The 26,369-nt window shown below is 38.0% G+C and overlaps 1 protein-coding gene across 3 annotated transcripts in view; it reads left to right on the forward strand.

The window, feature by feature from the left end:
- Nucleotides 1-310: 310 nt before the first annotated feature.
- The window catches only part of LOC131042458 (exocyst complex component SEC10b), a 180,794-nt gene continuing 154,735 nt past the window's right edge, over nt 311-26,369 (forward strand). The window contains exons 1-7 of one of the 3 annotated variants that reach the window (XM_059220492.1): nt 311-536; nt 715-876; nt 2,135-2,188; nt 2,715-2,825; nt 2,967-3,071; nt 3,454-3,711; nt 3,800-3,874. In XM_059220492.1, the coding sequence (XP_059076475.1) occupies nt 2,967-3,071; nt 3,454-3,711; nt 3,800-3,874 (438 nt within the window). In that variant the 5' untranslated portion in view covers nt 311-536; nt 715-876; nt 2,135-2,188; nt 2,715-2,825. The remainder of the gene's footprint in view (nt 537-714; nt 877-2,134; nt 2,189-2,714; nt 2,826-2,966; nt 3,072-3,453; nt 3,712-3,799; nt 3,875-26,369) is intronic. The other 2 variants (XM_057975736.2, XM_057975738.2) reach the window with 2 other exon arrangements.

A 26,369-nucleotide genomic window follows, 5' to 3' on the forward strand; every position in this document is an offset into this window, starting at 1 on the left:
AAGAGGAGTGGGCAGATAGAAAATGTAGATATTGCACCCAAGGGGTTGTGGAGACAAAATGACACTATATCATGGAATGTCTAGCTTACAATGGTACATGAATTCACTACATTAATATGCTAAATGTAAACACCTTGAATAATTTATTTAAAGAAATAAGATAACAAAGAATTTACACAGTTTAAGATCCAAGATGCAGTCCCATAAATTGTTTGACCTCGTAAACTTTATTAAAACCATTCATTCATTTGTATAAAACCCAGTAATTTAACACCTAAAGTTTAAATCTCACCATACCACATTTCTATGCTATTGTTTGGGGGCCGTCCATTTGACGTTGGGAGCGTCGTAAAAAAAAATATATTTAATTTATAGTTTTACAGTTTTTATGTCCTTTTGAATTTGTTGTACAGGTAGCGCTGCACAGAAACATCGCCATCAGCTGAGACAACAAAGGTAAATAACAAAGCAGTTGCAGTGGAGGATTTGATAGGGTTTTTTCACCCATAAAATTTCGCAAATCCACCCTCTTCACGGTACAACTTTTATTCTTCTCATTTAATTTATGTTTTTCTTCAGACAAATTTGTATGTCACATGGTTCAATCAAAATGGTTCCGCCTTCCTTTATGTAATGGAAATTTTAAAATACCCATTTCAATACACGGACTGTAACATTCAAAAGTTGATCACCTAACTGATTAAATTGTTACAGGTGTCGAGAATTTGGCTCGTATTTCATTAAGGAACTATTGAATTCATGTTTGATATCACAGGCGATCAAAGAGGCTTTAAGTAGTTAGAACTTGAGTACCCATTTCATTACAGGGACTGTCGTGCTTAAAATTGAATAATCCAATCGTTCAAAGATTCTGCGGTATTTAAATCTTGTATATCCTTTTGTGAATTTGAATGAAATATAGGTTATTAGTGGCATTGAATCAGGATTTCAAAATTAAGAGTTGACTATGAACAGATCTGGATGAAATAATAGCTCCTTGCCGCCCATTTGATTCGCTAATTGGATGGATGGCTTACGGCTGGTATATATAAATACGATTCATATGGGGATTCTTTTACTCATTTTTCCCTGGCTTTTTGGTTGGTGTATTGCACATTTTCAAATAACAACCAAAGCTTATCATGGACTCAGATGGCAGCCTTCTCTGTTGAGTTTGTGCAGAGCTCATCCATTAAATTATGTGGTACTGGCGAATTGGATGCAACATATTACTCACTTTACACATTAACATGTTTAGGAATTCAAACGCAGGGCATTGCTAAAAGGCCAATCAATTTATAGTTTGATCTCATCTGTTGTCACACCTAGAATTGGATATCACGTTTTATTCATTACATATTAACTTTCGAGGATTTGAACCTGGGGCTTTGCAGAAAGATCAATTGATTTACAGCTTGAGCTTGTCCGTTGAGGTATGACATATTGTAAATTGGATGTGACATGGTACTCCATGTTACGCATTAAAATGTTAGTGAGGGATTCCGGATTTGAACTTGGGGCTTTGCTGAATAAATTCATCTTTTGGCTTAGGCATCTCTGCTGACATTTATCTCTTGAAGTCTGTGAGCACTGCGAATTGGACGTAACACATTACGTAACATCACAAATCAATATGTCTTTCAGGCATTTGAACTTAGGACTTTGCTTAAAGATTAATTTATGTACCACATGAGTTTGTCCATTGGGGCTAAAGATATCTGTATATTACAAATTAACATATCCTTAAGGAATTTGAACTTTGCTAATTTCTGAATGACCTATTGATTCACCACACGAACTCATCTCAATTGAAAAGAAAGAACTTAACATGTGCAAATTAAGTGGCTTTTGCACCAAGGCTTTAGTTCAATTTCGTTCACAATGATGTATAGCTTGTATTAACTGAGGAGACTTGATATCCTTTCTAAGCCATCCTATCTCATTATATTTGGAACTAGCTGAGATTAGTTGCTAGTAAAAAGTGGTCAGTAACTTTTATTTCAGCTCTGGAAGCCCAATTCCTTTGTTTGATCTTGAAATGCTGCACCTACATTAGATTTATTTATTTCTGCTGAGTTCATTTTCCTGATTTTGAGACTGGTCACTTAGTCTAAGCATTTATGTCTTCCCTCAGGCTCACCATTTGGAGGCAAGTATTGCATTTGATCAGAGAAGCAAACAAAGTAAGGTAATATAATTGGCTGGTAGAATTGAAGGATATTTTTTACTCGTTTACACTTTACATTATAATATTAAATTTTATATGAATATTCTTTTCGATTTCTCTACATTTTTGCACATTGGCGGGGAGGAAATTAGAGTACTTTCAAAGCATATATAAATTATTCTTGACATTCTAGGTTGATGCTAACATGCACTCTGAAGTGTTCGTTTAGCAAAATAGAGGGTTGAAATTAAAATATCCCATCACACACACACACACACACATTCTTAGAACATCAAAGATCCATTGATCATAAGAAAGCAGACATGGAATTAGCAATGCCGGGTGTGTACAGCTGAAAAGCTATCACCAAGGGCACCATGAATGGAACTCTTTGGTGGTATCGCTTCAAAAATCTCATTACCATAAATATTAAATTCTTTTGGATTAAGTCTTCATAATCAGCCTTTTGAACTTTACTACAAACGTAGCATAAGGCTTTCACTGCTTCATCTTTAAAATATGATAAGTACCAAATTGCTCTCTGCAGACTACTTGAAGGAGAAATTTTGCTGAGTTTCATCTCAAATCCTTGTTGACGTCAACAGCTTGGAAGACTTATTTTAGACAGGAGTTCAGGGGAACCTTAATCCATTGTAAAGTAAGAGATTTTCTTTCAAAGCATAATTCCCTCCAACTGGAATGACTCATCCATCTTTTATATAAACATTATTTTGAATGACATGTCTATTATGATTGATGCGAGCATCTCCATCTTAAGTTGCATCCTGCTGTGGTACAGATGCAGGAAAGAACCAATGGAGTTAAGACAGGAAAACCACGAAAGACTACAACACCTTCATCAGTTAGCTCCCTCCCACCTATTCTAGATATTGAAGATTTCAAGGTAATCAGACATCATGGATAACATATCTTTGTCAGCTAGTGGAGAAATTTAATTTTTCCGAGTTATTTTTGAGATGCATGGATTATGTTGTGAAACCATTATCTTGGGGGCTTGTTCTCAATTTTTGTTGGGATATTAAACATAGAATGGGGTCTCTAACAAATAGATGAGGAGTGGAACCTATATGTTATCGTGAATTGCTAGTCATGAGAGATAGGTTGTTGTGAATAACTTGAGTATTGATTAAATGAACTGCATGGATATGGTACTGGTGGATTATGGAAACCCTTCTTGTTTAAAAAGAACTCAAGTATTTTGCTGCTTTGATGAATAACAGAAACATATGAATGCTATTTTTATTCCTTTTTATTTTTGCAAGCAGGGTGTTTTCTCATTTGACGACTTATTTGGGAGCTTGGTGAATGAGTTGCTGCCCTCATTTCAAGAGGATGATACCGAATCTTCCGAGGGAAGAAACAGTGCAGGAGGCCAGGATGCCATATACAATGGGCATTCGCGTTTCCCTTCAGAAGCAACAAAAACAACTTTAGGAGCAGGTCCCCCACTATTCTCTGAGGCAGAGTCTCTATTATCTCTTTTCAAGGATTGTCGGCAGGAGTTGGCAGACCTCAGTCACCAGGTTGGTGTTTTAAATTTTTATGCTGTGCTACATTTGAGCATTTGTATTTGAGAAAATGTGAATCATTATAATTTTTTGCATCTTAAAGGTGGATGCAAGATTGGGCAATCTGAAGAAGGAAGTGGCTGTTCATGATTCCAAGCATCGAAAAACACTATCTGAGGTCAATATTTTTGCCTTTTTAGATGAACTTTTATTCTTTTGCCCTTATGGTTGATTAACTATCAAAGATTCTTTCCAGTTCCTGTTTTGGAAGCGTTTGTGTTGTTATCATTTACCAGGGATCTCTTCATTGTTATACTCGTTTATATTGAAATTATTTCTCTACAACTGTTATTATCTAGCATGAAACAGTTAAATTGATTGCTGTGATAGATATATATGTTAAATCAAATGTTCCATGAAACTCTTGTATTATTACCAGGATCAATTCATTGTTATACTCATTTTAGCTGAAATTATTTCTTTACAACTGTTATTATCTAGCGTGAAATAGGTAAATTGATTGCTACGATAGACATATTTTTTAAATGGAATGTTTCATGAAATGCTTGTTATATGGTCATTTATGACATTGTCAGAGATGCCTTAGAACATGGGATGGATACATAGAGATTGGCTATAACATAGTTTTATAGTTTTATTGTGTAGGTGTAATATGAGTCAATCTTGTGTATTATGATACCATAGTGAAAAAAGACATGAGATCAGCTATAGCTTCTAAATGGCAGCTGCTGTAGGTAAAAGAAGCATTATTTGAAATGTTGTGTATACAAATATTTTTCACTAGTTGTGATGAAATTTGAAAACATTGCCCCCTAAAGATATTTTTGTGCATTTGATTGGTTGTAACATCCCCGTTTTCGGATTCTCTAGCAGTGCAGGTGTCGTTGACATTTTGGGTTTGTGTCAGCATGATCCAAGGGGTGTCTTGGTATTTCTAATGAGCTCGAATGGTTTAGAGGAGTTAAATGACGCTTTCAAATGTTATTTTTGGCTTCCGGTTTGGGCTCCAGGATTCTTGGAGAGAGATTCTATTTTTAGTAAGTCACCTAGTTAGGTTCGTTTATCATCTTTCACCGTTGGGACCACTCTTGTGCTGTCAGATTTCGATTCCGATGTTTTTCGGCCATTTTCTCAAGTTGGGTGTACTATTGGCTATAATTTAATTAAATTTACTAAGGTTGCTATTTTAATGAAAATTGTTTAACGAGCATCTTAGTGTTATAGCTCGTTGGAACCAGGATGAGAAGTTTTAAATCTTGGGCACATAAAATAGGGACCTTGTGTGTCAAATTATCATTATATTAATGTAAAGGTCATTTTTGGAGCAACAGGGGAGTTTAAATTAATAAAGTGATTTTATAAAGTAACTTTATAAGGTTAAATTATAAAATCATAAAGTAACTTTATAATGTGTAATTATTTTACTTCCCCAACTTGGATGCCACTTTTGGAGTTGAAAGGAAATTTAAATAAAGCATAATGAGGTGTTGGGTTCCAGGATGAAGAGATTTTAATAAAAGTGTTTCAATTCTCTTATTTGCTCATTATGAACGCGTATTTTTCAGAATTATTTCTTTGAGCAGTTTGCCAAGTGTTTTCCAGAGGACGAAAACCCAAAGACAATTGTGAATTGGATGAAAATCCAGTTCACCATTGAGGGAAATCTACACAGGGTTTCCATTTATGCTTCATTGGATGAATTTTTAGGCAGATTTTATAGGTTTCTTACAGCAATAAAGCATTAAGGGTTTGGTGCATTCAGATCAGTCAATTTTAATAAAAATAAATGCTTCCTGGAGGTCGAATGGACATTGTTAGATAAAAATTTCTGCAAGGGTGTCATTGGAAATCGATTGCAGCAGTTATTGATTGATTTGTGAGCAGATTTGGAGGATTAGAAACATCCTCTTGTTAGTTGTACACTTCCCAGGCCAGTTGTACCACTTCCAGGCCAGTCGTACCACTTCCAGGCCAGTCGTACATCTCTTGCAGGCCGTACCATCTAGAGTGGGCATTGGGGATTTGTGCAAAATTCTTGATCGGTAATTGTTAGTAGCAAATTTGGAATTCATTCAGGCATCAAGAGTATTTTATGAGTCAGTTTGCTTTGGCATGTTGAGGATTTTGAGTTTGGTTCAATAAATTCGCCTGCAGGCTAGGCGCAAGACTTAGTAGATACATTGTTTCTTTCAATATTTGTTTTTGATAATTATAGTTGATGCAAAATTGCAAATAAAACCAGCTGGCGCCACTGTAGCAAGTTGGACGCACTTATACTGTAATCTCCTTGGATTCATCAATAAAATTCCTCATCTGATTGGGCGCTGGACTCCGGGTATGCTATTCCTCATTTATGGTGTCTTAATCTTTTACTATTGAATATAAGTATTGCTGTTCCAAATAAATCAGAATTTGGAATTTTCTATCAGTCCTTTATAAATTTGTTTTTTGGTTCAAAAGGCATTGCTTTCTTGCATATGTTTCATGGTTGAACTCCAAACTATCAATTGGCATTGAAAATTCAAACTAAACCTTGGCAAACAAGCTGAAAACCACTTTAATCAACACTTAAACAAATCAGAAAAAATTGGATCAGAATTGGTGGGGATCTTTCATTGGTTCTCTCTACAATATGGACCATCTGATTGTCATTCCCCGCCCGAGACTAGGGCAAAATAAATAACAATTACAGCCTTAATAGATAAAAATTCAGACATAAAACTAATTGAAATTCCTAGGGCTGACCTTATAAAATAACCTAGGCAACGAAATAACTAAATAGGGCCGACCTAGAATAGCTTGTTAGTAGCCATGTATGAATCATTTCTTGTTGGAGTGAGCCGACTGAGGATTAATTAAGAGAGGCCGACTTCCTTGCTTTAAGTGCTCCCTTTGTAGATGGGATCAAAACAAATAAACAATTATTATATTAATGCTGGCTGACCTAATTAAAGGGAGGTGACCGTTGGATAAAGATGTTGATGTTATAGCAGCAGGAGATATCTTTCCCCTGACTGCTATCTTAACTATTATTAATACCGTATTCATCGCTGTCTTATATCAGCAATCTCATAATTTCTATTTCACTAACTATCGTTAACAGTTTGCATGTTCGATATTCTATGTAATGATTTTTTTAGTTAGTATCCATTTGTTAATGGATGATTTATAATGGTTGTCTATCAGGTGTTAGTGAATCGCACCCATTCCTTGATGTGTCACCCCGATTGGGGTCATGACTTTTCACGTCTCTTGAATGAGTATTTTATCCCTTCAATCGGGGGCATTAGGAGATACGATCGGGGAGTGATATGCTGTTCTTATACATGCGATACTTGTGAATGATCTGCTGTGTATATTCGTGTGATGCCTGAGAAATACATATGCTGTGTGGTTCATAGAAAATATTCACTGTGCTCATACATGTGATCTGTGTGGATTATATACTGTACTTATTCACCCAGCAAACACAAATAACCAAATTAATCATATTGGAAGAAACTAGCATCTAAGGGAGAAATCAATATCCTCAACATATTGATATATTGCTTCAGAAATACAAAATCAAAGAAACATTAATTCTGTACTTCTGCCTATTTAAATTCTGATCCAAAATTTAACATGGTATTAGAGCGGGTCTAAGTAAAGATCGTGATCAAAATTATTTAAACAACGAAATATTCTTCTCTTCTTCTTAGGGTATCTATCTTAACATCGAAAATGGTGAACGGACTCAAGGTTGAAGATAGACTTGATGGTGCCTCTAACTTCACCTCTTGGAAGTTTAGAGTCCTAATTGCATTAGAAGAAAATGATATTCTTGAGTTCATAGAGAAAGAAGTGCCCGAGCCTTCCAATGAGATTGAGAAAACACAATGGAGGAAGAATGGCATGAAGGCCAAGAAGATATTAATTGATTCCGTGAAGGATACCTTGTGTCTATTTTCTTTTAGTTGAAGACAGCTAGGGAAATGTTCAAAACTTTGGAGGGATTATATGAGATCAATAACACTAGCAGATCTTTTGCTTTAAGGCAACAACTTCATCACATCAAGATGGCTAAAGGAGATTCAGTAATCTCCTTCATGAAGATTACTGAACTAAAGGATCAATTGTATGCCATTGGAGACTCAGTTCAAGATAGGGACTTAGTCATGTTGGCACTTAACGGTCTTCCCCAATCTTGGGAGCCTTTTATCCAAAGTATTAGTGGAAGATCTAAGCTACCAAAATTTGATCGTCTTAGATCAGATTGCATTCAAGAGAAATCCAGGTTGGCAACAAGAGGTATTGGTCGTAGCTCTCACAATGAAGACAATTATGTTCTTGCTGCTCAAACTTCAAAGAGGAAAAGAAGAGAAGGGAGAAAAGGAAATTTCAAGAGGGATAGAGACAGGAAATTAGATGCTGCTCCTGAATCAAAGAAGAAGAAGGATCTCTCCCATATTCAGTGCTTCAAATGTGACAAGTATGGTCACCATGCTAAAGATTGTCCAACAAGACCAAAGCATCATGGTTCTACTACGGATATGAATGATGTCTCTCCTCTGAAGGAATCAAGAGATAATTCAAGTGGATTTCTATTCATCTCTGCCCTATCAAGCAATGTTCCAACCGATAGTAGCACATGGTTGATTGATAGTGGCGCTTCACGTCACATTACAGGTTATAGAGAACATCTTTTAGAATTAGTAGAAAGAGAAACTCACCTTCAAGTGGTAATTGGAGATGATGCTCGCTATTCAGTAAAAGGTGCTGGAAACACCTCTCTTCACCTAGATTCTGGCATCCCTCTTCATTTGAGTGATGTCTTGTTCGTGCCACGAATCAAGAGGAATCTTGTATCAATTTCAGCTTTAGAAGACAAAGGATATCTGTAGCGTCCTAAAATTGCGACACTTGCAATTTCGACTGCATTTCGGTCTTCACGATGGCGACGCAACACGCAACCTGAATGGAGACCCCAAAACTTGCTCACGACACTGAAAACTGCATTTTTCAAGCACCATTGGCCTGAACCTCCTTGCACCCCGCTGTCCCGGAGGTGGGACCAGAGCGCCCAGCGCCCTGGTCCTCCAGGACCATGGCGCCCAGCGCCCTGGTCCCTGGGTCCTATTTTGGGCCCGGTTTCCTAAGTGATATTGGGTCTTTTTGATTGCAATTTGGAAATATACTTCCCTGGTCGGCCTAAGGTCGGGAAAATCAGTCTATCAGCCCTAATTGACAAGTATATAAACTACATTTTTCTCTCTCATTTGGGGATAGATGAGGAGGATATGTGTACAAAGCGTGGAAATTATACTCAAGCATTCAAGCATTCAAGCATTCTTTCAAGCAATTGATCATTTCAAGTCTCCATTCAAGGCTAAGTGTTGCATTCAAGTCAAGGATTCAACCATTGAAGAGGAGATCACTTATTACATGCTACAACATACAACATACAACATCTAAACCTTCGCACATAAGGATACCAACATCCTTAGAACAAGGTATTAGTACTTGTTTTACATTACAGTCATTTACATTTACAGCACTTGCTCATTTCTTGGTTAATTCCAAAACCGGGGTTTGACCTAAAGGCAAACCCCTAATCCCTAACCCCCCAATCGTCTTCGCTTTTCTGTGTGTAGGTTGCAGGTACGCGGCTGAGATTGAAGATCTGGAATCCTTGTGCAGAGACGAACAGATCCTCCTTCGTTTCGCGGATTTTTCGGAGGACCGTGGCGCCGGGCGCCATCGTCCCGACAACTTTTTCTCAAATTTGCAGGACAGCGCCGTATCGACATTCTACTGCTAATTCCAGGTCCGCAGCTTCATCCTATAACCTAAACTCAGTTTATAAGCGAATCTTTATGACTTTCTATGCATCCTTAGCTTAATTTCCTTAATCAACATTCTTTACAAAAGAGGGTAGCCTTGCTTTCCTAACCCTTGAAATTCATTTAGCATCCCATCTTGCATTGCGTGGGATTGGATCTTATGAGTTTCAACCCCTCTTTTGAATGTAAAGTCTCTCCCCTAAGTGAAAACCCATCGAATCCTAGCGAACCTCCCTTCTCTCTCCTCGGAGTTAGAAGAGGGGAGACCAACTAGGGTTCGACCGCGATTTTCCGCTTTACATTTTGGTGAACCCGACGTGAACATCCTTTCTGATTATTCATGATTAGATCTGAAAATTGATTCCTTGATTACATTTCCATGTTTGATCTTTTGCAAAATTTTAGAGGTGATTGCATAAAAACCCTAAATTTTCTTTTTTTTGAACATTGAACTTGCGAAATGTTTAATTATTAATGCTTGCTTCAGATCTGCTTTTCTATTATAAATTATCAATTCATATCTGTACTTTAATTTTGAAAATTAAGTGGTTAAATGTCAAAACCCTAATTTTTGAAACCCTCTTAATTCAACCTTTGTTTGACAATTTGACCGATCAAAACATCTCCAAATCAGCTGTAACTTTGGATTCTGCAATAAAATCACAATATCTTTCATCCCTGAAAATTTGGAAAAAAGTTGCGAGGACCGTGTTGCACTCCGAGCGCCATCGTCCCCGACATTTTTTTCAAAATTTCGGGAGCGAGATCTTGCTGTATTTTCCTGCTAAAATCCAGAATTTTGGCTGATTTTGTCAATTATAACACTTTCAAAATTACGGTCAAAGTTGTCTTGTGATTGCTTGGTTTAAGGCTCCTAATCATTCAAAAATTGTTGAAATTGAAATTTTGTGTCAAAATTGTGTTCTTACTGTCCTAAATCTGAAAATTGTGTTTGCATTCATTCAAAATTTCAGTGCTTTATTCAAATTCTTGCATTTTGTGACTTTTGAAATTAAGTGCTTAATTACAACAACTTTAATTTCCGCTTTCAAAATTGAATTTTGCGTGAAATTGAGTCAATTTTTGAATTTCAAAATTTGCATTGCTTTTGACATTCCCTCTAAAATCATAAAATTCAAAATTTCAGTTTCCCTCTCTTTTTCAAAATTCAAATTTTGCATTTTTCGACAATCTTGATAGGGTTCAATTTTGAGATTACAACTTTAATTTGGCCTATCTACAGATCGTAAAATCACTCAATTTTTTCAGATTAGCTCTAAAATCATCATACCTTTCATCCCTGCAAATTTCGAAAAAAGTTGCAGGGACCGTGTTGCACTCCGGGCGCCACGGTCCCGGACATTTTTTCCGAAATTTCGGGAGACTGTTGTGATTGCATTTAACAGCTTAAATCTGGAAGATTGGCTGTTTTTACTGAAAATTGCTACCTCTAAATTCAAAATTTTCCCTCTCTCTCTAGTGCATGAGTTTTACAACAGTAAGCCCTACTTACACTATTCCCGTTAGACGAAGCTGTAGAATTAAGTCCTTCCGAGGTTTAACTACCGAGGAGATGGAACCTAATTTGAGTAGCCTTTTTAACGAGGACATGGGAAATTCTTCTAATCCTCCTAATGATGAAGAAGCTCCCCATGAAGTTTCTGTTGAACAACTTTCCAAATTGGATAACCAATTTGACGATTTTCACCAATGGATGTCTCATGAGTATCCCGATAGTCAAGCTCTTCCTTTAATTGAGGGTCTAAAACGTATGCTTCAAAGTGATAAGAATGGAATTGATATTTTGCGTGGTATTTCACACATTGTGAATTCGAACGTGATGCCTATGAAGAGTTGTGCTGAATCTTTAGGTTATACACAACCTCCTACACAAGACAATCATTCTATTCCTTTGACCACTTCTATTGCTAGTTTACCTACCTTTACATCAAACATCATGGCTACCTCTATACAAGACATTCCTCTTGTGATCACTAGTCATGGGGGCAATCCTCCTTCTTCAATTAACCCTATTCCTTCATTCAATCCGACTTCTTCATTCATTCCTTCAATAAGTGTTCCTATTACATCTTCACAAATGAACATGACGCAAGGGGGCAATTCATTTAACCATTCCATTCCTCCTTGTAGTGTTCCTTCTATCCAATCATCCCCTATGGTTGACTATCATAGGGTCCCACCACCTTACTCTTTACCTTCTTTCAATAACATCACACCTCCATCTCAATCTAACACACCTAATATGAACTCTTCGACTGAAGCTACCATTAATAATCTTGCACAAACTGTCTCTTCTTTACAGCAACAAATTGCCTCTATGAATCAATCTAAGTTTAGTGTGCCCACATTTGATGTTGCGAGCCCACTTTCTCTTGACATTGTTCGAGCTATTCCTCCTAAACATGTTGAAATCCCGCATTTGGAACTTTATAATGGTAAAGGAGATCCTCTAACACATGTTAAGACTTTTCAAACAATATGTACTGATTTTGCTTATGACCAAAGGTTGCTTGCAAAACTATTCACCAGAACATTAAGAGACAAAGCCCTACAATGGTATTGCTCGCTGCCTTCTTATTCTATTACTTCTTTCGAACAACTTGCAAATGCTTTCATTCAACAATTTCAAAACAACATAAGTCCTAAAGTTACTTTGATTGATTTAATGCATTGTAAACAAGGTGTTAAAGAAAAAGTGACTGATTTCATTGGTAGATATAAGCATTTGTATGCTCAAATTTCTTTTCCAGTGCCTGATAATGATATTCAAAGAATCTTTATTTCTAATTTGCAAAAAGATATTCGAGACAAACTTCTGTTTTCTGAGTTTACTTCTTTCCAACAGTTGTGCGCCACTCTTCACAATTATCAACTGACTGTGAGTCAAATGGAACAATCACATCCTATGGCTCCGAGTGATAAGGGTGATAGCAGTCAACAACCATTTGGGAAGTTTAAACCGAACAGAGATTCCATCAAATTCAATGAAAACATCATCAACAACAATGTGAATGCAGCATCAGGTGTGCCTCCTATTTCTAAATTTTTCAGGAAAGAAAGAAAGTATACTCCTTTGAATGAATCATTGCATGATATTATGAATAAGTTATTGGGACAAAATGTGCTTACTCTTCCTCCTATATGACAAATTGATCCTGCAAAGATTACTTCACCTTATTTTGATCACAAATCTTTTTGTCACTTTCATCGTCAGCCTGGGCATGATACTGAAAAATGTTTTTCTTTAAAGGGTAAAATTCAAGATTTGATTGATAATAATACTATTTCTGTTTCTGGAGTGAATGATAAAGGCAACACATCTGTAGCTCCTCCTAACCAAAATCTTCAGATTTTTACTGATCCATTACCTTCTCATACCTCTCATACCTCTAATGCGATTGAGGCTAATGATTCCTCTTTCTCATCTGATGGTCTTGTGTCTATGACTCCGAATGTGATTAACTTTGTAGAGCAGCAAGAAAACCCTAAAGAACCTTCCATCACATTTGATTCTAGTGAAACCATTAGGGCACCTGATGGTCCTTTATACATAGTTGCAAAAGTCAAGAATACACCTTGCCGTGGAGTGCTTATTGATCCTTCGTGCATGGTTAATGTTATTACTGAAGAATTTCTTTTTACTTTGCAATTGAATCAAGTGATCTATGACAAAACAGATGTGATTGTGAAACTATTTGATGCATTTTCTTATCCTGCAATTGGTTCTATTACATTGCCTATTGAGGTCCATAATAAATCCCTTGATGTGAACTTTGCTATTATTCCATCTTCCGAACAATTTCGTGTGAAGCTTGGCTATCCTTGGCTATCTTCCATGAAAGCTATTGCTTCTCCTATTCATAAGTGTTTGAAATTTCTCCACAATGGTGAAGTTGTTACTGTCAATCATAGTCTCTTTAAACCAGCCGAAAGAACCTCTAGTGTTCCTATTGATTACTTTTGGCCCAAACAATTCCAATCTCTTCCTCCGCGAAGTGATCATCTTTTTAAATCTTATCAAAAGTGGAAAACAGATATGATCTTATCTCTAAGTGAACCTAGAACACCTAAACTTGACATTCCTATCATTCTTGAGAAGGAAATTCTTCCTTTGAAAGACAAAACTAATGTCTTTCCCCAAGAAGATTCCCAACCCGTCCCCATGGATGTGACTATGTCTATGCCTAATAAATCTTCTAAAAGTAGACCTATACCTCCTCGTCATGATGGACTTGGTCTTCTTCCTAAACCAAAAATTCCTCCCTTATATGGAGCAGTTCCTCCTCCTTCTTTTTATAGAGAGAAGAGACCTTCTTCTTCTCCTATTATCCAGCCTAAGAGACCACAACCTAAACACCCAAGTGATAAGGATGAGAACATTCCTCCTCCTCTATCTTCTACACTTCCTACTAAGACTAGACGTAATCGTTCTGCACGGGAACGCCGACGAAAACGTCGTCTTAGGGCTCAAGCAGCTGCTTCTCAAACTTTACAATCTCCAAAAACACCTTCAACAAGCATTATTCCATTTTCTCCTCAGCCGGATATTGAGCCTAAATTTCCTAAACATAAGATGCATGATGGTCTTGATCCTGTGCGAGTTAAAGATCCTATTTTTATAAATCTTGATGATGATATAGATGAAAATGTTATGCATGATGAAAATGTTACTCCTCTTGCTTCTGATAGTGAATATGAACTTGTTGATGTTGATAACCATTTATCTAATGAATTTTCTAAAGCACTTATCCTAGCTCCTAGACAAGAACAATGTGGCTCGGAACATGAACATAGCCCTTGTTTGGATCTTGTGATAGCTCCATCTGCTGTGTTGGATGTTCCTCCTCTAGTGTGTTCCCTGCCTTCCCGAAACATTGATCAGCAAGATCGGGGGGTAGATGACGTGCTAGACTAGTTACATTAGCATGGCAGATTCTCTCCCCCTCCCTTTTGTTACTTCTTCTATATGTTATTCTCATTCTTCTATTTGTCGTCCTTAGTGTTGTCTACTTGAGGACGATGCAAAGCATTGAGATCTCTTTGGTCTCTCTCATGTTGACTCAAAAGACACATGTGTTCCCTTCTTCTAGGTGACCTTCCTTGATTGGGGAATGAAGAACAATTATGCATACATACATATGATATATATACGTGACTTATCATACAGCATACTGACCTCGAGGAAAGCGAAGTCACCTCGTGCTTTGTGTTTATTATCCTTGGGTTTATCTCACACTTGGGGGCTAAATCTTTGTGATAACGTGCTCCTTTCCCTTCTCATTTCTTATGTGTATCACTACGTTAAAACAATCACCCCCGTTGAGGCGTGTGCGATCGCTTTAACGTAGGGGGGCATACACCCTGTCTATCCTTTCAAGATACTTGAAAATTTCTTGGCGAACTTAGCTTTGCCTTGAAAATTTTTTGGTATTTCTTTTGCATGACTCATAGTGAGGGAACCTTACTACTGACAGTCATGGTTCTCCCTCGTGATCTTCCCTTTTACTTTGTCAATCGAAGTCGTAAGATCCTTAGTCCACTGGGGGCTTGGTGTATCTTGCCTCCTTGACGTGGTGAAAGTCTTTCAATATTGTTTCCTTGTACTTTACCGGAAGTATGAGCATACATACTCCCGCTAAAGTGGGGGCTAAATGTAGCGTCCTAAAATTGCGACACTTGCAATTTCGACTGCATTTCGGTCTTCACGATGGCGACGCAACACGCAACCTGAATGGAGACCCCAAAACTTGCTCACGACACTGAAAACTGCATTTTTCAAGCACCATTGGCCTGAACCTCCTTGCACCCCGCTGTCCCGGAGGTGGGACCAGAGCGCCCAGCGCCCTGGTCCTCCAGGACCATGGCGCCCAGCGCCCTGGTCCCTGGGTCCTATTTTGGGCCCGGTTTCCTAAGTGATATCGGGTCTTTTTGATTGCAATTTGGAAATATACTTCCCTGGTCGGCCTAAGGTCGGGAAAATCAGTCTATCAGCCCTAATTGACAAGTATATAAACTACATTTTTCTCTCTCATTTGGGGATAGATGAGGAGGATATGTGTACAAAGCGTGGAAATTATACTCAAGCATTCAAGCATTCAAGCATTCTTTCAAGCAATTGATCATTTCAAGTCTCCATTCAAGGCTAAGTGTTGCATTCAAGTCAAGGATTCAACCATTGAAGAGGAGATCACTTATTACATGCTACAACATACACCATACAACATCTAAACCTTCGCACATAAGGATACCAACATCCTTAGAACAAGGTATTAGTACTTGTTTTACATTACAGTCATTTACATTTACAGCACTTGCTCATTTCTTGGTTAATTCCAAAACCGGGGTTTGACCTAAAGGCAAACCCCTAATCCCTAACCCCCCAATCGTCTTCGCTTTTTTGTGTGTAGGTTGCAGGTACGCGGCTGAGATTGAAGATCTGGAATCCTTGTGCAGAGACGAACAGATCCTCCTTCGTTTCGCGGATTTTTCGGAGGACCGTGGCGCCGGGCGCCATCGTCCCGACAACTTTTTCTCAAATTTGCAGGACAGCGCCGTATCGACATTCTACTGCTAATTCCAGGTCCGCAGCTTCATCCTATAACCTAAACTCAGTTTATAAGCGAATCTTTATGACTTTCTATGCATCCTTAGCTTAATTTCCTTAATCAACATTCTTTACAAAAGAGGGTAGCCTTGCTTTCCTAACCCTTGAAATTCATTTAGCATCCCATCTTGCATTGCGTGGGATTGGATCTTATGAGTTTCAACCCCTCTTTTGAATGTAAAGTCTCTCCCCTAAGTGAAAACCCATCGAATCCTAGCGAACCTCCCTTCTCTCTCCCCGGAGTTAGAAGAGGGGAGACCAACTAGGGTTCGACCGCGATTTTCCGCTTTACAATATCAAGTTGCATTTTTTGAGGGAAAAGTTCTTGCTTGGCCAAAGAACTCTAGCATCAAAACAACCCGAGTGATTGGTGTTAGTCAAGAGAGTCTATATAGACTTTCCATTCGCCCAATTCAAGCATTGATGCATGATTCCACCAGTTCAAGTGAGCTATGGGAAAAGGATCAAGGTTCTAAGATTTGATAACGGAGAAGAATACACCTCTGGAAGCTTCCGTAATTTTTGTATTGAGGCAGCGATTAAGAGGGAGTTTTGTGTTCCTTACAATCCCCATCAAAATAGAGTAGCAAAAAGAAAGAATAGATCCATAGTTGAGGCAGCCAACGCTATGATCCATGATCAAGACTTACAAATCTTCCTTTGGGCAGAATCATCCAGAACTGCAATGTATGTTCAAAATCAGAGCTCTCATCGAATATTGGAAAACATGACTCCTGAAGAAGCATTTACAAGTGTGAAACTTAAGGTTAGTCATTTGAGAATCTTTGGTTGTCCAGTTTATATTCATGTGCCTAAAGATAAGAGATCTAAGTTAGAACCATCTGGCAAGAAAGAAATATTTGTGGGTTACAGTGAATCTTCAAAAACCTACAAGATTTACATCCCAGGACAAAAACAGATAGAGATGAGCAGGGATGTCACTTTTGAAGAAGATGTTGCATTCAAAAGATCTAAAGGTTCATACATGGAGATAGATAATGAAGACCAGGGGACTCCTCAGGACATGGACGTTGATCATACTCTCGAGATTCAGAGGGAGTCTACTGAACTTGAAAAGGCTATTGATCCAGTTGAGCCTTTGGAACCTACTGATGGTCCAAGAGATATTGCTATAGGTCGAAAGAGACCTCTATGGGCTAGACAGACTATGCAAGATGCAGAAAAGTATGCAGCTCCTAGAAAGCAAAATACCAGAAAAGTTTCCAGGCTATGTGGCATCAAAGAGCCACATCATTGAGTCTGAGCCTTCCAGTGTTGAGGAAGCATCAACTCTGTAAGTATGGAAAGATGCTATGACAGAGGAGTATCAGTCCATTCTCAATTATGATGTTTGGGATGTTGTACCTAGACCAGAAGGGAAATCAGTTGTATCTTCCAAATGGCTTTTCAAGATCAAGCATGCAGCTGATGGAAGCATTGAAAAGTACAAAGCAAGATTTGTGGCTAGAGGATTCTCTCAGAAAGAGGTAATAGATTATGAAGAGACCTTTGGTCCTGTTGCTCGCTATACATCCATCAGGACTATTATTGCTATTGTATCAGCTAAAGGATGGAAGCTACACCAAATGGACTTAAAGACAACATTCCTTAACGGTGTAATTGAAGAAGTGTACATTGAACAACCAGATGGGTTTGTCATTCATGGAAAGGAATCACATGTATGCAGATTGAAAAAGGCATTGTATGGCCTTAAATAGGCACCTCGTGCTTGGTATGAGAGGATTGATCGATACTTGATGAGCTTGGGACTATCCAAGGATGATGCAGATTCAAATCTCTACTTCAAGGTAATTCATGGTGAGACTCTAATATTGGTTCTTTATGTTGATGACTTGTTTCTTACTGGAGAAGATCATCTCATTGTCAAATGCAAGGAGTTAGCTTCTAAATTTGAGATGAAGGATTTAGGTCTTATGCATTACTTTCTAGGATTGGAGGTGTGGTAGAGACCCAATGAGATTATTCTAAGTCAAGGGAAATATACTATAGATATCTTGAAGAGATTTGGGATGATGGATTGCAAATCTATGACTACACCGATGGAAACAAATTTGAAGAAGTTAAGTGAGTCTGCAGCTAGTTGAGATCTACTAGATCCTACTATGTACCGACAGTTGATTGGATCGTGATAGGGAGGTAGTGCAAAGGAATTCTCAAGTGACTTGTATGTTCACTAAGTATAGGTCCTTACTAATTTCAAGGTATTGTTGCTGTAATCAGAGTGCAAAGGTTCATAGACAACCTGAAACTTCCTCTTGATCCACCTCCCTAAGACAAGAATTCTTGGTTGCTCAAGGGCTTCAACCCCATAACCACTCTGGCTTGGTAAACTGACTCCTTGTTCATCCTCTTGGCTTTCATTCCTCTGTCCCTAACCTGCTCCCTGACTGCACAAGGTCTCCTTTTGTTGGTTTACACATTGATACTAAGTTTTGCTCCCAATGGTGTCTTTTGTCTTCTATGTTTTGAGATGTAGAAGTCCTCCTCAAGTGCTAAAACTATGTTTTTGGAGTCTACCCCACAAAAGGTGTCAAATTCATGTGAGGACAACTTGTTTCAACTGGCATTGATGACTTTTGTGCTTTACATTCACCATTTGTGTACCCGATTTGATCAAAACCCGATTTGATCAAAACTCAATTTTGAGGCCTAAAAAGGCTACAAGCAATTAGCCCTCCTTTTGGGGTTTTGTGCTCACCCTGCTCAAGCGATGGACTTCCAGACTGAAAGCATCACATATTTGGATACTCTTTTGGGGGTTCTTGAAGATTTATCAAGTTTAGGGGTCCCTAAAGCCTTCTCCGTGACTGTCCCAAAAATGGGCATAAAAGGAGGGTTTTGGTAGGGCTTGTTGGCAAAAACCAAATTTCAAACTTGGGAATCTCCAAATGACTCAAGGACACCTAATTCTACCTTGCTGTTGACTAACCAGGCCATAAACAAAAAGGTTTAAACTTCACAAAGTGAAAAACAAGATTTTCATAAAATGCACAAAAGGGAAATGCAACATTTGACAACTTTTCACTTTTTGCCTTCTACAAACACAACTTTGCAAAACTTCCAATTACAACTGAAGCATAATGAACATGGCCAACATTAGAGACAAGAAGGAATCCAATTTGCCCTGCACAAAAGGCATTAGGCAATTACAAATAACAAATAGTTCACTGTCAAACTAAATAGGACTACACTTTTCTCTTTTCACTGTTTTCCCATTTTGGACCTGCACTTTGCAATGTTAAAACTCTTATTTGAAGGTTTGTTTGCGCTTTCTTAGCAATGCTCTGCCTTCTTCATACATGAAGTCCTTCATACTTGCAACTTGGAGAGGAGAAATTCATGAACAACTTCAACAAACATGCAAAAATCAGTCATACTTGACTGTGACAGCCTGCTGGGCGTTTTTCATTTTGCCTAAGGAGATCATTGTTTGATCTTGGCATTTACATTACCCATGGGCAGGGCTTACTCCTCTCTTTGTTCTTGTTTACAATCAAACAAAGTATTGACAGAGGGTTTCACACACCAATGAATGGTGGAAAGCAAACAAGGAAGGAACACTACTACCAAACAGTGACTCACTGTTTTGGTTTACAATTCATAAACTGAAACAAATAACCTTCCTTTACCAGGCTTAGGAAGCCTCTTTGCTTGCACATATCTCTTGGACATCACATAGGACAGTTCACCAAAAGAATGCAATTGCTATGGGAGAGCAAAGCATCAAACTTATGCAAGACCCTAGCCAAATGGCATACTTGCCTAGGGCTCCATGGCCACAAAACACCTGGTACCTGCACTCTTGAAACCAAAACACATATTTACATAATTTACAAATTGACCAACTGGTTCTTGAGAAGCCATGAACATTTTAGGACTTCAAGAAACCAAGTTGGTCAAGCATTCTTGCCCAAATTCCTAGACTGGGCAGTGAAACTGTGAAATCAAACCAATTTTGCTACAACTTCAAAACTTAATCAAATTTAATGCCACCAAAGGGAGAAGTCTAAGAAAACATAGTAGAAACTGAAAATGCAAGAACAGTACGGAAAAGTATAGCAGGTGTACGGACTGCTGCTCACACCAAGTTAGAAACTAGGGAAAAACAAGGTAAAATGAGTGCAAACTTTCATAATGATTAAAAACTCCGATTGAACAACCCTTACAATAGTTCCAACAAGAGAATAAATACCATTCCAGGTTGGTTATCCTCCTGTACGGACAGGTACATGTCCAAGCACACTAAATTTGACATTTTGGATGCCTAAAATGACAACTTTTATGCCTAGAAGGTGTAAGGTTGAACTCAAAACCCACAAAACACCTAAGAACACTTCTCACACCTACAAACCAAACACAAAACATGCCTAGACCTTTTCAAAACAAAATCACATTAAAAACTCACTTTTTACAACATTTTGCCAGGCAACTCCAAAATTGACAATTTTGAGCAAAAGATGAAAACAGGAAAACAAAACGTCACAATGAGTTCAAAACTCATCCAAACAACTTAAAGCAACACAAAAACAATTTAAACAACCATTCCCACTCAAAGCTAATGAAAATCAAACTTACTCTCAAACCTGTGTTGAAAAATGAGTCCTAGGTGCTCCTGCACGAGATCGTTAATGTATCTAGTCAATACTAGACTAGACATTTGCTATGCAGTGAGTGCCCTCAGTCAGTTCATGTGTAAACCAAGGCAAATTTATCTAGTTGCAGCTAAGCATATCTTGAGATACTTGAGTGGCATAGTTGGATATGGTTTGAGATATTCTTCCAATGTAGATCGAAAGCTACAAGGCTACTCTGATTCTGATTGGGTCGAAAGCATAGTTGATTGGAAGAGCACCTCTGGATGTTGCTTTAGCTTGGGGTTTGCCGTGATTTCTTGGTGTAGCAAGAAGCAGTTTTTAGTGGCACTAAGCACTACAAAGGCCGAATATATTGTAGCATGTGTAGCAGCTCGTTAAGCTCCTTGCAGGATTGTTTGGACAAACATTTGAGCCGACTGTCATTCATTGTGACAATCAAAGCTGTGTGAAGCTATCTGTCAATCCAGTGTTTCATGATAGAACAAAACATGTTGAGATCAAATACCATTATATCATAGATATGGTGCTGAGGAAAGCAATTCAACTCAAGTATATTTGCACTGATGAACATACGACTGATATTCTCACGAAGCCTTTCTCTAGAGTGAAGTTTTTGCATTTTCGAGACAAGCTTGGAGTTGTGGAGAATGATACCCTTGCTGAGAGGGAGACTCAGCATCAGTGATCTTTTGTGATTTGCTATAATGCATCTTTCTCTGTGACAGAGAAATTTGAGGTGAAAGCCCTTGTCCATCTCTGAGCCGGAGATGTAGTTCTATCCACCCTCTGGGAGTAGCCATGGTGGATGTCATGTTGAGCGACTCCATGACAACATCACATTGAGAGACTCCGTGATGGGCACTTGTGCACATATTCCTTTCCACACATGGGAGTAGCCATGGTGGACATCACGTTGAGTGACTACGTGATGAACCCTTCTTCCACAAATGGGTGTAGCCATTGTGAGTGTCATGTTGAGAGACTCCATGACATGGATATTTGGAAAGATACCTCCCTAGCTAAGAGGGAGTGTTGATGTTATAGCAGCAAGAGATATCTTTCCCTTGACTGCTATCTTAACTATTATTAATACGGTATTCATCGCTGTCTTATATCAGTGATCTCATCATTGTTATGTCACTAACTATCGTTAATAGTTTGCATGTTCGATATTCTACGTAATGATTTTTTTAGTTACTATCCATTTGTTAATGGATGATTTATAATGGTTCTCTATCGGGTGTTAGTGAATCACACCCATTCCTTGATGACTTTTCACGTCTCTTGAACAGGTATTTTATCCCTTCAATCGGGGGCATTAGGAGATACGATCGGGGAGTGATATGCTGTTCTTATACATGCGATACTTGTGAATGATCTGCTGTGTATATTCGTGTGATGCCTGAGAAATACATATGCTGTGTGGTTTGTAGAAAATATTCACTGTGCTCATACATGTGATTTGTGTGGATTATATACTGTAATTATTCACCCAGCAAACACAAATAACCAAATTAATCATATTGGAGGAAACTAGCGTCTAAGGGAGAAATCGATATCCTCAGCATATTGATATATTGCTTCAGAAATACAAAATCAAAGAAAAAGTAATTCTGTATTTCTGCCTATTATAAATTCTGGTCTAAAAGTAAACAAAAGAGGCATGTTGAGGGATATATAAACAAGTCTTTTGGTGAACATTAGAACAACAATTCATGGAACATCATTCTGATTTCAGAGTTTAGAGTAGATGTAAAGGAAGACAACGAAGAGGACAAGATCAGAATATATTCTGCTATAAGCAACCTACAGTCAAACTTAGCTATTAACTTAAAAAGACATGTCTTTATGAAGGAGGGTAACCATTGCGAAGAATTTGACCCCACACCCTTCTTGAAGGCTATATAGGGCAGAATTATCATTAGGAATAAGACAATCAAGCAAGCAGCAGGACTGATCATCGAAGAAGACCAGAATTCATATAAAGGTGAACAAATCAGTTTCAGATCCGTGCTACTCTAATTCCCTGTTGTATGCAGTGAATAATTGTTCTAACATATATATATGGGCTGTGTGTGCATGAACCCTTATATATATATGGGCTGTGTGTGCATGAACCCTTATGCTCTAAGATAATATATACATCTACATATTTAGCATTATGAATATTGGACGATAGCAATTATTTGATTTCCTATCTGCAACAATTAATCATAGTAGGGTGAGGTAGGGAATGCAAGGAGGGGGAATGGTTGTGGATCCGTCACTAGCCACACCACCTCACTTGGATGGTAGAATGGTCACATGAGGTCAAGGGGGACAAAGTTTCTGCTTTTGGGCCTAGGGTAGAGGGTCATTTTAGGGCACCCTATTGCAGTTCCTATACAACCCCTACACTGATTGGTTGTTGGGATGAACTCAAGGATCTTCAATCATAAGAGGGTAAGGAAGGTTGGCATGATGAGGGGGAACAGCTATGGAGACCCCACTAGGTACACCACCTCATATGAGATGGCAGAAGGCCACATGAGGCCAAGAGGGATATGAGATCCGTTCCTGGGCCTCGGGTAGGGTATCAATTTAGGGCACCCTATCATGTCTCCTTGCCTCATACCGTTATGGTTGAACTCCGCATGGTAGAGTAGATTTATATATGTATGGATTTATGTTCTAACCCAAACAATGGATCTGTCTTATGGATTATAACTTCAATATTTGGCTAACATGATTTCAGGTTTTCGATGCAGATTTATCTTATCCTTGGGTGAGAAATATACCTCTAACTATATTATGTTCCTTGTTTTATTGGATTTGTGAATTTAGGGCAAAATATAAGGTGATCCTGAAAAGGGACATTATAAGTGGTCTCAGAGCATTGTTCCCGCCAGACTACAGGGTACATATGAATCAATGAATACATTCTAGTCAATAAGAAGGATCTAACAATACATGTATTTGATTGTATGCCTTGTGTCCACATATATTCATGTGTATGCTCGGGGTTTGTCATGTCTGCTCCATGAATATCTATGATTATTGTAAGTGTATTTGTAATGTCCCGTTTTAGGAACATTGCAATATAACCACAAAATGCAATGCTTAGATACCACTGTAATGTCCTGTTTTAGGAATAATGCAATATAACCACAAAATGCAATGCTCTACTACCACTTGTAATGTCCTCTTATGTTCAGACTTAGGAAATAGGGACAATTAACTTATAAGAGAATCAATTGCAAGAGACTTCTTTCCTCAAAGTTTCCAATGATGCTAATAATATTGATTGAACTAAAGATGACTGTCTATGATACCACTTCTAGATGATTGTTCTTATATTATACAATTAATATCCATACCATTGCTATCTCTGATTCATGAATTAGATATATGCAAGATCATTTTGATCACTATATCAATCGTTTATAGCGATGATTGAATTGGTATTCCTGATCTATCTATAAACTTACAAATATTATCAATAATGTCTTTGCTGTGTTTGATTCTGATCCTTAAACTTATGCAATTATCTCTCCAATATTGTTTATAGTGTTATGATGTTCCGCTGCTCCTGATATAACGATATGTATATGCAAGTATAAATAATGATATTGCTTATAGCGATATGATGTTGTTTCTGATTGGACTTGATATGCTTGCAACAAAGGTGGTGCTCTTCCTGATATCGAACTTGTCTTATATGCAACTGGTCTTGACACTAGGCCAAAATATGCTCTAATGAGCAGATCCACGTAGGACTACAAGAGTAAACAAAAACCAACTTCGATATGCTTTTGGGATGAGATTGATCCCCATTAAATATCTCATAGTGGTGTATGGTTGCAACTGTTTGCTTGGGAATAGACACACCTGTTCACAATTGTATTTCTCCAGGAACAAATTGTACCACTTGAACATTTAACTTGCCATGGTAATTGCACCCGCTTAGTCGATAACTAATCGGTGATTAGATAACATCACTTGATACACTTCTTTGGTGGCGATAATGAGGATTGACACTAAAATTGCAGTCTTCATAATCATTTGTGTATTCTAATCACTTATACTTTAATTGCTATCAAGTATAATGTTTGTTCATCAAAAAATATGATTAGTAATTGCTGTCTTACTCCTTTAAGCGGCGATGGGGATAGTATGTTTTTCTAAGTGTTTGATGTAAACATTGAGGATTGATCTTCCTGGTCTTCCTCTCATTTGTAAGTAATCGATGTTCTTCTATAATTCAAATTGCTGCATTATTATGTGGCTGACTGGAGTTGCTGCTGTATTACTACCTGATGTCTTATCTGTTCTTTATATGGATTGCTGACTTGTCATTCTTAATCATGGTCCACATGTATTGCTGTATGTAAGTATTGTCTTTTTTAATCACCCAATGTTTGTCTCAGATATCAAACTGGATTTATATATGTAGATCGATTCATATCTGTTGACGTGTTTTTTATGACAGCGTCGGACACAGAATAAAGTTACCAATGGTCACCTTACCCTCTCTTGATCAAAATTAGTCCGTATGCTAAGATTGCACAAAAGTTCAAACGGCTAATTCCAAGGTTCCTCCAGTGCGTGGACATGACTCAATTGATTGATGGGTTTGCTGTTAACCCAAGGGGCCTTACGTATGTTCAATTGAAGAGGATAATAAACTTATGCAAGCTCAAGGATTTCTATATGAATGATTTGCAATGAAAGCCCTAATTTTGGATTTTTTGGATTTTCGAAATATGCTGAAAGTAAATGAGAGTAGGGTAGAGAGAACTATGCTAAAGCTAATCTAATCCTAAGAACAAGAGACGGGATCACTCATGCAAAATCAAACCATGCTTCGCTTCGCCAACATAGCACAACTACGCGAAGGCGGTGCAATCTTCAAAGGGTGTGTAGAAGTTTTTCAGATCACCAATGTCGACCATCGAATTGAACAATCTTCACTGATAATCGAAGTTAAGCGTACACACATAACAAAAGGCTCAGGCTAACTTTACACAATATGCAACAATCAGCTGCACACCAAAAGTATGAGCTTAGATTTTGCAGCAAGTAATCCTATCAAATCTCGTTCTCCTAACAACATGAAAGCAAATCTAATCTATGAAGAGAGCAAGACCATGCAGAGTGCTAAAATAGAACAAGAATACACCATCAAAATCAAACAATGTATTAAGTTGGCTACTTCAACAATCCTGATACAACAATCTTAGATAATAATCTCTCCTCCTTACAAATGAGGGGGGTCACCCCTTTATATAGGCCTTAGGCCATGATTACATGCAAAACCCTAATTAGGGTTTCTCCTGAAAGATTCCCCACACAAGATGCAACAAGGTGAGAATCTCCAATTAATAACCCAATATGCCCTTATACAATTAATTACAATCCTGCCAAAAATGGCACCTGTTATCACAAAGGCTCACACCCTTGCTGAGCTATCAACTCAGCAACCTTGTGAAACATGGAAACAACCGCGAAGTGTGGGACCTTGCGCAAGGGGTTGAATCTTCGGAGAAGGTCGACTTCCTTCTCAATCCAGGTGCAGGTGTTGAACCAACTCAACACTTCAAAGTTAACTCCTAG

The sequence above is a fragment of the Cryptomeria japonica genome, chromosome 1 (genome assembly GCF_030272615.1).
Source record: "Cryptomeria japonica chromosome 1, Sugi_1.0, whole genome shotgun sequence".
In the NCBI taxonomy this organism is placed as follows: domain Eukaryota; kingdom Viridiplantae; phylum Streptophyta; class Pinopsida; order Cupressales; family Cupressaceae; genus Cryptomeria; species Cryptomeria japonica.